We start from the raw sequence: 12496 nt of genomic DNA on the forward strand, positions 1-12496 counted from the left end.
TCATCAACATCATCAAATGTTCAATTGGATTTTGGATTCATTACTCGTCTGTTTTTTTCTCTCTCTCATTTCATTCAAAATTTTTTCACTAGCGCAGTTGCATATTGAATGATTTTAGCCGAAAAAAAATCAATAAAACACGTCGATAAACGTCGTCGTCGTGGATCTAGACAAACATACAGGTGAAAGATTTGGTCGTGATTTGTTTTTTCATTTTGGTTGCAATTATTTTTGATTATTATTATTATGTACATGCAAATCAATCAAAATTGGTAGTCATTAAATCAAAGTTATTGATTTTGTTTTTCAGTCACTCGACAAACAAATGCTCAATACCACCCACAAAAAAGATACAAACAATAAAACGATGCTTGTCAGTAACATTTACAAATAAGAAAACGATATTTTTTTCCGTACAACACAAAAAACCCATATTTTTCTCCGATACTTCTATTGAAAGAAAGTAAGTACTTTACTAATGATTTCACTGAATTTTCTTCATCTATTTCACGGTGTTGATAGTTTTATGATGTGATTAGATTAGATTTGTAATGATTATCACCTATGATGAAAACATTTTTGATAAACATTTGGTATTTATTTAATTGAAAAATATAAAATCATCATAGTGCCATTTATTGACATTCGTTTGAACTATTTGAGAACTATGAACAAAAATCAAGCAATGTGAAATCTATTTCTTGAATAGAATTAAATCACTATATAATTGATCAACAAATATTTGATTTCCTTGAAATCGTATTCAATTGTTTTGCTTTCATTCTATTATTATAACAGTGTTTGTTGGTTTTTTAATTTGAAAAAATTCTTTTTTCTTTCACTTTTGACAGTGACGGAAATTTGTCAATAATTTCATCTTATATGATGATTGATTGAATCCTTTATTTCTCCTTTGAAAACGAAACAAGTTTAAAAAAAATTTCTAGTCCGTTTTTCCTCAAATCGAATTTTCTCCTGAATCGAAAAAAGCATTTCATTTTATTTTGCTCATCGTAATTACTCCTAAAAAAATATTTAAAAATGTCGACTGATGGTACATCGATAGCATCAACATCATCATTGGCCCGTACACCTGCACAAACCGAAATGAAAGGTTGGCTTTTAAAATGGACCAACTATATTCAAGGTTATCAGAAACGATATTTTGTTCTTAGTAACACAAAACTTTCTTATTATCGGTATGTGAATATTCGATCAGTGATTCTGAATTTAATCCGATTTAATTTATTGTTTAAGAAATCCAATGGAATGTAATCAATCCTGTCGTGGTTCAATACATCTTGAATCAGCTATACTTCATTCATATGATAGCTGTTCATTTGATATTTCTAGTGGCCCGAAAACAATTCATCTACGTGCACATAATGAAGTGGACAAACAAAATTGGATTTCTGCTATCGAATTGGCTAAAGTTCGACTTATCCGTCAGATGGATGCAGAATATGATGATTATTTTGATATCACACAAAATTTTAGCGAAATTCAAACAATGTTAAGAACTATGCAGGCCAAATTGAATGATTTGCAGCAACAAAAAGAATTTCTTTCGAAACAAAGTAATGCTTTTCAACAATTGCTAGATCAATGTGAACAGAGCGAACAAAATTGCCCACCCGAATTTTTACCAAAATTACGCACTATAAAAGAACGTGTAACGGTTCTTTATTTGACTTGTACTTCCATCATTACTAAAAGTATAGATTTTTACTTGTGTGCTCAGGCACACAATCGTAAGCTACAAGTAATGCTACAACATGAATCGCAAACACGTGCTGATCTTGAAGATCTAGTTAAAACTTTGGCCGAACAACAATCACATCTTGAACAACGTGCTATTGAACATCAACAGCATGCAACTTCCGAACATAGTGCTTCTAGTCGTCGTGATAAATCTGAGAACGAGAATACTGAAGATGAAGAATTTTATGATGCCGAAGCGAATTCAGCAACAGAATTTTCGGTCACATTCCCCGGTAAAGCTCATCGTATCTTCCCAACACCATCCACTTCATCACCAACCGCTGATCGACCAACTAGTGAAAATTCTCAACGTAAGAAACGAAATCATAAAAAGTCAAAAAATCGAAAAAAATTAAACTCGGCGAATGATAGTAGCAATAGTAATGATGAAGATAATGATGACGATGAAGCCAATTCATACAGTGAAGATAATGAAGAAATTGAAATCGATGTTGTTACACGAAAATCCGTTTCATTTACGGCAAACAATTCATCTGCTGGTAAAACAAGTGAACCGTCAAATGGCAATTCTACTGATAATTTAGATAGTAGTAAAAATGAAAGACCTGATAGTCAAACTTCTAATGATTTGGCCATTATGACGACTACCAAGCGACCTGTTCGACAACGACGTACAAGAATTCCCTATCGTCCAAATCATAGTCTAAATCTATGGTCAATAATGAAAAATTGCATCGGCAAAGAATTGACAAAAATTCCGATGCCAGTCAATTTTAATGAACCACTTTCAATGCTTCAGCGTATGACTGAAGAATTTGAATATGCTGATCTATTGCATAAAGCTGCCAAAATTAGTGATCCATTAGAGCAGTTAGTCTACGTTGCCGTATTTAGTGTTACTTGTTATTCAACAACAGCCAATCGAACCAATAAACCTTTCAATCCGCTATTGGGTGAAACTTATGAATGCGATCGCACAGATGATCTTGGATGGAGATGTATCTCTGAACAGGTGAAGCTAAGTTTGTTGATGACAAAATAATATTTAAAATTTAATTTTTAGGTGAGCCATCATCCACCAATGCTTGCTCAACATTGTCAAGCTCGTGATTGGATCTGTTGGCGTGAATTTAGCATGACGAGTAAATTTCGTGGGAAATATTTGCTCATCAATCCCTTGGATATAACGCATTTAGAATTTCCAGCATCGAAAAATCATTATACATGGCGCAAAGTGAATACTACGGTTAATAATATTATTGTCGGAAAATTATGGATAGATAATCATGGTGAAATGAATATTATTAATCACAAAACTGGTGATTCTTGTCACCTTACATTTCACCCGTATAGTTATTTTAGCCGTGAAACGCCCAAAAAGGTGTAATTTTTATTTTTTTCCATTTTTTCAGAAATTAATCGATTCATTTGGCAGGTAACTGGTGTCGTTCTCAGTAAGGATGAAAAAATCAAATGGGTGTTGAACGGAACTTGGGACAATAAAATGGAAGCCTGTAAAGTAATAAATCCGACACAGCTAACGTCCAAAAGTTCTAAACCTGTGATAGAAACCGGAACTCCGAAATTGATTTGGAGACGCGTTCTTCCTTCGTATGTTTTTGTTATTTTATCTATTTCTTTAAAAATTAAAATTTTACTTTTATTTCATAGACCTGAATATGAAAAGATGTACAATATGACATTACTTGCTGTGCAATTAAATGAACCAGAAAAAGGTGTTGCACCTACGGATAGCCGATTACGACCTGATCAACGATTGATGGAAGATGGTTTTTGGGATGAAGCCAATGAAGTGAAAAGTAAATTAGAAGAAAAACAACGTACTGTACGTCGTAAACGTGAAGAAGAAGCCGAAGTGGCGGCATCTAAAGGTCAACCATATATTCCATATGAACCAGTTTGGTTCAAAAAGAATAAAGATCCAATCACTGATAATCCGGTACATATGTTTATGGATACTTATTGGAAATGTAAAGACAAACAGGATTGGTCTGCTTGTCCAGATATTTATCTTGATGAATATAAATCAATTAATCAATAATTATATTTTCTTCCATTCAAATTTAATTGAATTCAATTATAATCGATTTTAGTGAGAAAACAATGTTTTATTTAATTAACAATGAAAATTATTGTTATTTTTTTTCCTTTTTTCCATCAGTGATCGATGATTGTCAATTAATATTGGCCCAAACTATGCTATATTTACAATAGAATGAAAACATTTTTTTCTTCAAATGTAATTCATTAGACATGATGGAACTTATTTTTTGAGTTTTTCGGTTTAAAATCTTAAAAATGGTGATGCTTTGTATTTATTTTGGTTCACATATAAATGTTTTTTTTTGTTATTGCTAAGTAATAATCAAATTTATTTAGTGTTTAAGAAATTTTTCATTTTTTTTTGTGAATCAACATTTCTAAATAAAATTTCTCGTTTAATTGTGCTGATGATAATGAGATAAAACAAATGATTGATTTTGATTTGAATAAAAATATAAAAAATAAAATTATAATGACGTTTGTCATGTTTGTTGATTCTTCGAAATTTTGTTTGCCCGTTTGTTCATTAAACATTTTTCCGCTCTTGATAAATCAAATCGAATTGCTGTGTGCTGCTACTTTGATGTGCGTATGTAATCCCCAAACGATTTCCTTCCTGATTTTTTTTTCGCTTTTCTTTGCTGCTTTGTTTTTTAGTATAAACGAAATGTTAAACGAAACATAGTCGAATTGATCGTTTTCGTTGCTGTTTGGCCATCACACAACTTTTTGATGATCATCGATAGAGCAACGGCTACGACGACAACGGAAATATACCTTCGAATCGATAAATTTTTATTTTGAATAAATCACTCGGAGTATTTTAATTTTGTTTTCTTTATTTTTTCTAGTTGAATGATTTGTTCGGAATATCTATTATCAGCAAATTATCGATGAGTGATGAGTGAAAGTAATCGTCGACGTTTATTTGAATTACTCAAGATTGAAGGCAATCAACGATGTGCAGATTGTCGCGATGATAGTCCCGAATGGGCATCATATACGCTTGGTGTATTTCTTTGTACTCAATGTGCAAGGTTTGATATCTATTAATTTTCTATTTTTTACAAATTTAACATTCATTACAACAGTATTCATCGTAAGATGGGCATTCATATCAGCCGTATTAAATCGCTCAAATTAGATAATTGGGAAATATCACATGTACAAACCATGGAAAATAATGGTAATTGTCGTTCGAATGTTTATTATGAACGTCATGTTCCATTATATTATCGCCGTCCGAATCCACATGATCCACAGTATGTAAATTACGATTTTCCAATTTAATCATTATTAATTCAATACAAAGTGTTTTACGCGAACAATGGATTCGTGCTAAATATGAACGGAAAGAATTCATTTCCGAGCCTATGACTGAATATGCAGATGATTATCTCGAAGGATTCCTATATAAACGTGGCAAAGAGGATGGAAAATTTCTTCAACGAAAATTCGTTTTATCATCGGTGGAAGGGACACTCAAATATTTCATTAAAGAAGTATGTATTTTTTTTCCTAAATTGATCCTTTGATTAATTAGCTTCCATTTTTTGTTTGATGTGAAAAATAGACAAGCAAAACACCGAAAGCTGTGATTAAAGTTGTATCGGCTAATGTTACATTTTGTACGAATAAAATTAATAATCCGAATGCTTTGCAAATATCCTGGAATAAAGATGGCTTTACACGAAGTATTTTTGTCTATAGCGATTCGGGCAAAGATATTATTGATTGGTATACCGCTATACGTGCAACAAAACTTCGCCACCTACAGATTGCCTTTCCCGAAGTTCCAGTTGAAGAGCTAATACTCTGTTTAAGTCGCGATTATCTTAAAGAAGGTTATTTATGGAAAACTGGTCCACGTTCATCTGATTCATATAAAAAACGGTGGTTTATTCTTGATGAAAATCGAAAACTAATGTATCTCGAACATCCACTGGAACCATATCCTAAAGGTGAAATTTTTATTGGCGATTCTAGTGAAGGATATTCCGTACAGATGGGAATCATTAACGGCATGAAAGATTTTGAACAAGGACATTCATTCACATTAATAACTCCCGGTTAGTATCCTAAACACTAGATGGTGTTATAATCTGTATTAATTGTATTATTTAACAACAAAATAATGAAATTATTCAATAGGCCGGAATTGGTGTATGGGCGTCGAAACAGCCGATGAAATGCAACAATGGATACAAGCCCTAGATTCGGTGATCAATCGTAGATCATCGATACCGAATGATGCAATGAAGGAATCTGCACGTAATGATCTCCGTGATTCCTACATTAAACGAAGTAAGTTTTGATGAACAAAACCATTGATTCAATATCATCATAAAAACATGATATTAACATCATCATTTTGTTGTTTCCATGATGATTATAATTTTCATCATCACCATCATCATCATCATCATTATTTTAATCAGCTAAAAAATCATCTTTGGTAAATCTTTATCTATCTTCATCCATACAGTATGTTCGTGCCTCTGTCCAGCTTTCATCAAACTAATTAATTTTTTTCTCTTCATCATTCATGTTAAAAGCAATCATCATTATCACAATGATGATGATCATCAACATCATCATCATCACCCAGTTGATTTTAGGTGTCTATAGTCCATTGAATAGACTTGTTAATTAAGATATCGATACACCTTGAAGACTTTACTATATAGCTACATCAGTTTTTCATCACCATTAAAAGAAAACAAAACAAATCGAACATTTAGTATGAGATGTTCCTAGCGATTTCATATACGAACAGAAAATCTAAACTTGTAATAAATTACATGAATTATGATCATTACGGATCAATGGAAAATAATAATAATAATAATGTTCATGTCATTCAATCACATTTGTGATGACAAAATGAATTTACTTTTTTTCACAATGAGAAATTATTTATTATTCTTCACGTTTGAATCACTACGAATTAGTAGATTGAATGAATGAATGAGTGGAAAGATCACTGATAAGAATTTATTAAAGATTCGGATTTTAGTTGAAAAAAGAAGTGTTGAATGAATGAATGAATGATGAAGATATAGCGAAAGTCGAGATAATCATTTACAATAGAAAAAACATCATGCATGGTGGACGACAGACAACAACAACAACATAAATAATCAATTCCGTAGTTTTAATACCCGTTTTAGATTGTTCATATTTTTATGTGTTTTCCATGGGCCAAAAAAGAAAAAAAAATTACAACCATTCAACTGATGCAGCAAGATTCAACAAAATTGATAATGTTAAAGTGTGAAAATGAACAACAACAACAACAACCAATATAACATTTATAATAATGATAATGATGTTGATGATGATGGGCAGAAAATAGTGAATAATAATAATAAAAATAAAAGGAAATAACAAAAAATCCGGTATAACAATGGGCCAATCTGTTTCCTTTCTGTGTTTCCTTTATATGTCAGATTTAATTAATACACACGCGTGTTCGATGTTGCTGAATTCTCCAAATTTTTCTTTATCTTTTAATCATTTCATTTCATTTCGCTATATCTTTCTATCTCTATAAATTACCGAACATTCATTTTTTTGATTATTATTTATTTGGAAAAAAATCAGCCAATCTAGATTTTATCAAGAAGTTTTTTTCATTTCATTTTAAATAACAGGACTTTTAAGTTTTAATTTTCCATCTTTCCACCATATTTTTTTAATAATCATCATCTTTGAATGATCCATTTAATGATGATTTTGTTGATTAATTTTTCTATTCTTTTTTTTTCGTTGTAAATAGATTCCAATTTATTGGATCAATTCAAAAGGATAGTCAAATAAATGGAAAACATGGAAAAACAAATGAAAATGAAAACTGAATGCTGAATGGTCACGTTACATAATTATTAACGTCCTTTTTTGCACATCATTTTTTTAATATTTTGTATATTCATATAAAATGATAATAATAATATTGATTATCCATCAACTACACTACACTACATTGCATACATTCTTTGCAAAACTTATTGAAATCTATTGTGTGTTTAAATGAACGAAGAGAAAAGAAAAAAATCTTGAAATACAATCTATCTGAATAAATATATTGTTTACGTGAAAAAAAATCATTTTTGTTTTTGTTTTTGCTCCGTATTTTCATAGGTCCCGCATAAAAATATCTGTCGAGATTTTTTGCGTTTCATTTGGATTACCCGAGCAACCGGAACAAATAATCTTTTGGCTTTATTATGTCGTTGTTTTTTTTCTACAAAGACTGAATTTTTATTATATTTTGTTTGATTTGTTCCATTTTTTGTTTGTTCAATATTGAATCGATTTGATGATGATGATGATGACATGATGAAATATTGATTGACTTTTGTTTGTTCAAGTACTTTTGCTTACAAACGAGTGAAAAAAAACAAAATTAAGTAAAATATATTGGCCATTTTGTGAATGAATGAAGCACAAAATGATTGAATCAACCGAATGATGATGACATGTCAAGTGATGATCCAATTTATGGTAAAATTGCTGTTGTTGTTTTTTGTTCTTCATTTGACTGTTCCTGTTAGCTTTATGTATAGTAGATAATAGAAATTCACTCATCATCACTGTGGCCAAATAATATATTTATGAATTAAATTTATGAAATAATAAACCGTGCAATTCGAACATTTATTACTAACCATCTTCGATTTGTGGTTGTTGTTTTTTCTAATCAATTCATAATGAATAAATGGTTGGAATATATGTGTTTGTGATAATTTTATGCGTGCCACACTATACATCACACATTCGAATAGCACAAACATGTAACGAGCCGAACAAAATGAAAATGGTTGAGAGAAAATTTGACAGATTGAATGTGTTTCGGTGGTTTTTTCCTGTATTTCAAACGTTTCGATTCTACCGATTTTTTTTCGTTAGTGGTTTATGCATGAACACGATTCTACATTACATATATAAATCGATGATATATGGATGAATGGAAATTTTTTTTTCTTCGCAAAAAAAATTATTAAAAATTCAGAAATGAATTTCAGGAGAAAATGCAACATATACTGGACATCGGTTAAAAATGTCCGAACATTTTTTTCTTTTGAACATCATAATTTTATTTCATTCATGGTAGTATATGGTATTATGTGTCACACACAGACACAGACATCACCTTCATTTGGACAGACCATGGTCTCGTGTCTATGAATATATAATAGCTACTTTCATGGTTCATTCATGTTTGACATTTTTACACAACAAGGCGAAAAAAAATTTATTCATTTTTTCAAAGTAACGTCGATGGAAAAAAAATTTAAAAATTAATTCCAGAAAATTATGGCTGAAAAATATCATCATGAATTTTTTTGCTTATGTTCATCATCAAATGTGGATGATTTCAATTTTCAAGCTCAAGTTTTATTTTCTTTCATGTTTCGTAATTATTTAAATCTGGTTGGTTTTAATTGGTTCGCAAACATGTTTCGCAAATTTTTTCTTTTGAATTTGAGAATCTAATTTTCTCCGATTTTCATGATGATGATGGAATGGGAGGCATAAAAAACACATTTGAATTTTCTTTTGCATTGAAAATAAACATTAAAACTTAATCATTTTGTTTGTTTGTTTGTTGGCTGTTGAATATCAATTCTATGTTCATAATTTTGAATGGACCATTAATTCGATGAAATTTTCAAGTTTCTTCGTTGTGATTAAAAAAAAACATAATGGACATAACGAACATTCAGAATGAACCGCCTACTAACTTAAATGATGACAATCAATAATCACACAATGTCTACAATGTGGATATTTTATCTTGGTTTGTTTTTTGTTGTTGTTGAAAATGTCAACACAATCTTGTTATGTTAAATGTCAATCATAATCATCATTCCTACCTGGGAGGTTGTTCATCCATCATTCACTTATTATTTTGAAAAATTCATTAATGTATACCAATCATCATCATCGTAATCATGATATATAACAGAAAAAAACAAGTAAAACTTGTGCAAAACAAAACAAAAAAATTTGCATAAATATCCAATTTTCAATGTGAATTTTCTCCTGTGTGTATGATTTGAAAAAGAAAATTTCTTAACTTGGCTACGTTAAATGTTTTTTTTTGTTGCTATTTGGAAAACGACTTTTTTCTCTTCTTTTTAAAGAATTCATCCTAAACATGATGATGATGACAATTAATTATTTTTTTTCAACGAAACTTGGAAATAAATTGTTCTTGATCATGATTATTATATGATGATAAGATCGGTGTGATTTTTTTTTGTTTGTTTGTATGGTCAAAACAATGACAGTTCAGCGGATATCAGGTGTGTGTGTTACATACAATTTTTTTTGTTGTTGTTCAATTTAATTGTAGTTTTTTTATTAGTAGAGATTGAGAAAAGATATGATACTTTTATTCAGTGTTATGATGATGTCAAAACATATGTTCTTCAATTTGAAATTTTTAATGATGATATGTAATCAAATAATTAACAAGATCAGAATGTATACATTAACGAATACATGCTTTGTTTTGTTGTTGTTATTAGCACGTGTTTTATTGCACGTGCCATTTGTATTCATCTGGCTATAGCCGATGTCATTGTCAATGTTATTATCATCGTCATCATTATTATCGAAATGATCGATTTGATCAAAACAAAACAGGAAACTAATATTGTTCAATTAAATCAATCAATATCGATTTCATTTGAAATAATTTTCATTTCAAATACATTTTAGTTTATTATTTAGCTTTGTTTTTTTTATTAAACAACAACAACAATGAAAAACAAACACAGAACAACAGAAAAGTTCAATCAAGCACGAAAATCCTGTTTTGTTTTGTTTTGTCTATGATGATCTTTTGTGTTTTTTTTGTATGTTGTATGAAAAAAATATTATGAAATTCATATTCATAATTATAACAATGTTTGTCTTGTTTTTTTTGTACAATTTCACACATATTGGCAACTGGAAAAATTTTCTAATAATTATTCCGACATAAACATCAATACAAAACACACAAACAAAGTTCAGTCGATATTTTTGTTTGATTGCATCAAACAAAATGATCTTCATTAATCTAAGATTCTAGAATATTATCATCATCAATGATCAATGAAAAAAATAGCGACAAACACATACAAACAACGACCCTTGGATCTCTCTCTCCAAATGATCATCAAATAATGTGTGGCCAGAAAAAAAGATGTGATATTGGAATTTTGTTTTTTTTTCGATTTTTGTTCTGCAAAATAAACAAAAAAAATATTCATATCTAGAAAAAATATTAGCTAATTTACATGAATGTAATAAAATCATCATAATAATTATGGTTGAGAAAAAGCCGCCGTCGCCACCATCAGAATACTGAAAACCCGAAAATTTTTCTTCTTTTTTCTTTTTGTGATTTTTTTGGTGGTCAATGATGTTAAAGTGATCATGATTTGTACATACATACAAATGAAGAAAATCGAATCGGAAAAACTATCATCAGCACTTTGTAAAGAGTTTAAATATAATTTCTTTTCAAAGGAAAAAGATCAGATCAATGATGATGACGACGAAGACGATGACCATTTAACTCTTTATGTTCATAATAATAATAATGAATAAATGAATGATAGTTGTCGTTGTTAATGATAATGATGATGATGAAGAAAAAAAATGAAAAAAAATACTAAATGGTAAATATAAAGTCATAATGTAACAAAATATTCAAAATGGACAGATGTAAAATTTGTTGTTGTTGTTTTTTACTATTGCTAAGATGAGATGAAAAAATTCGATTACACGACACTTTACCCTATGACCTTATGATGATAATGATGGTGGTGGTGATCATAATCATTCATTTAAATTCCATATAGCAAGAAAATCTTGAAATGGTTCATTTTTTTCGTTGGCAATGTTTATATGAATTGCCCGTGGATATGATTTGATTTTTTTTGTTTGTTTGCTTGCTTACTTCAATTGATTCCATTTGCATTTGTAATAATTGATATTAAAATAAACAGTTCTTTTTCTTTTGATTGTTTTTTGTGTGACATTTTTCCTATCTCTCTTTTTTTCTCCAATTTTTGATAGATTGTTGTCGAAATAACAATATCAAATGTTGCCTATGGCAATGTACTGCTATATTGCTTGATGCTCTCTCTTTCTCCATTTTCAAAACAATTATCATCGACACTGTTCTTTTTGCGTTTGACAAGATTCTAGTATGAACATGAATAAAAATCGGAACGATTCTGAATTGTCGATTCCCGATACTATAGTAGTATAGTCGCCCTTTAGGCCTTTAGTTGGCCATTTGATTATTATTTATGATCATTGTTGTTGTTATTATTGTTGTTCAAACCCGTATCCTCTTTTCGAAACAACTGAAAAAAGCCAAAAGGAAAATCAATTGAATTTGGTGAAATTATTTATTTATTTTTTTATTTTGTATTGTTGTTCTCTTTGATTAAAATTCCTTACCGTGTTTGGTTGCTGGAACAAATTCATTTTTCTGGTTTTTTTTGTTTTGTTTACATCCGATCGAGAAAAAAAAATTAATGTTTAATTCAAAGAATCTTTATCGAAATAATAGTTGATTGATAACATTACTACCACTCCACCAAATATATCAGTGTATGATGATGAACGAACCAAAAAAAAAGAGAGAAAAAGAACTGAAAAGATGCAGAAAATAGATTTTTTTTTTTTTGATCTATTATTTTGTCGG

At 29.8% G+C, this 12496-nt stretch overlaps 2 protein-coding genes across 2 annotated transcripts; both read left to right on the plus strand.

Moving 5' to 3' along the window:
* The first annotated feature begins 84 nt into the window (after positions 1–84).
* Positions 85–4253, plus strand: Osbp (oxysterol binding protein). Its single transcript, XM_075824259.1, has 6 exons — positions 85–463; positions 852–1199; positions 1258–2734; positions 2786–3103; positions 3158–3333; positions 3394–4253. The coding sequence occupies exons 2-6, from the start codon at positions 1042–1044 to the stop codon at positions 3782–3784; spliced, it is 2520 nt and encodes an 839-aa protein (XP_075680374.1). The 5' UTR covers positions 85–463; positions 852–1041; the 3' UTR covers positions 3785–4253.
* A 190-nt stretch (positions 4254–4443) lies between these two features.
* LOC113791762 (arf-GAP with dual PH domain-containing protein 1-like) lies at positions 4444–7837 on the plus strand. The gene is made up of 6 exons (XM_027341583.2): positions 4444–4823; positions 4878–5048; positions 5099–5288; positions 5360–5855; positions 5938–6090; positions 7565–7837. The coding sequence occupies exons 1-6, from the start codon at positions 4687–4689 to the stop codon at positions 7603–7605; spliced, it is 1188 nt and encodes a 395-aa protein (XP_027197384.1). The 5' UTR covers positions 4444–4686; the 3' UTR covers positions 7606–7837.
* Positions 7838–12496: the final 4659 nt, after the last annotated feature.

This window comes from Dermatophagoides pteronyssinus, unplaced genomic scaffold (assembly GCF_027571235.1).
Source record: "Dermatophagoides pteronyssinus isolate colony J.1.1.1.1 unplaced genomic scaffold, Derpt_VIB-CSIC_2022.12 sq0061, whole genome shotgun sequence".
NCBI classification, from domain to species: Eukaryota; Metazoa; Arthropoda; class Arachnida; order Sarcoptiformes; family Pyroglyphidae; genus Dermatophagoides; species Dermatophagoides pteronyssinus.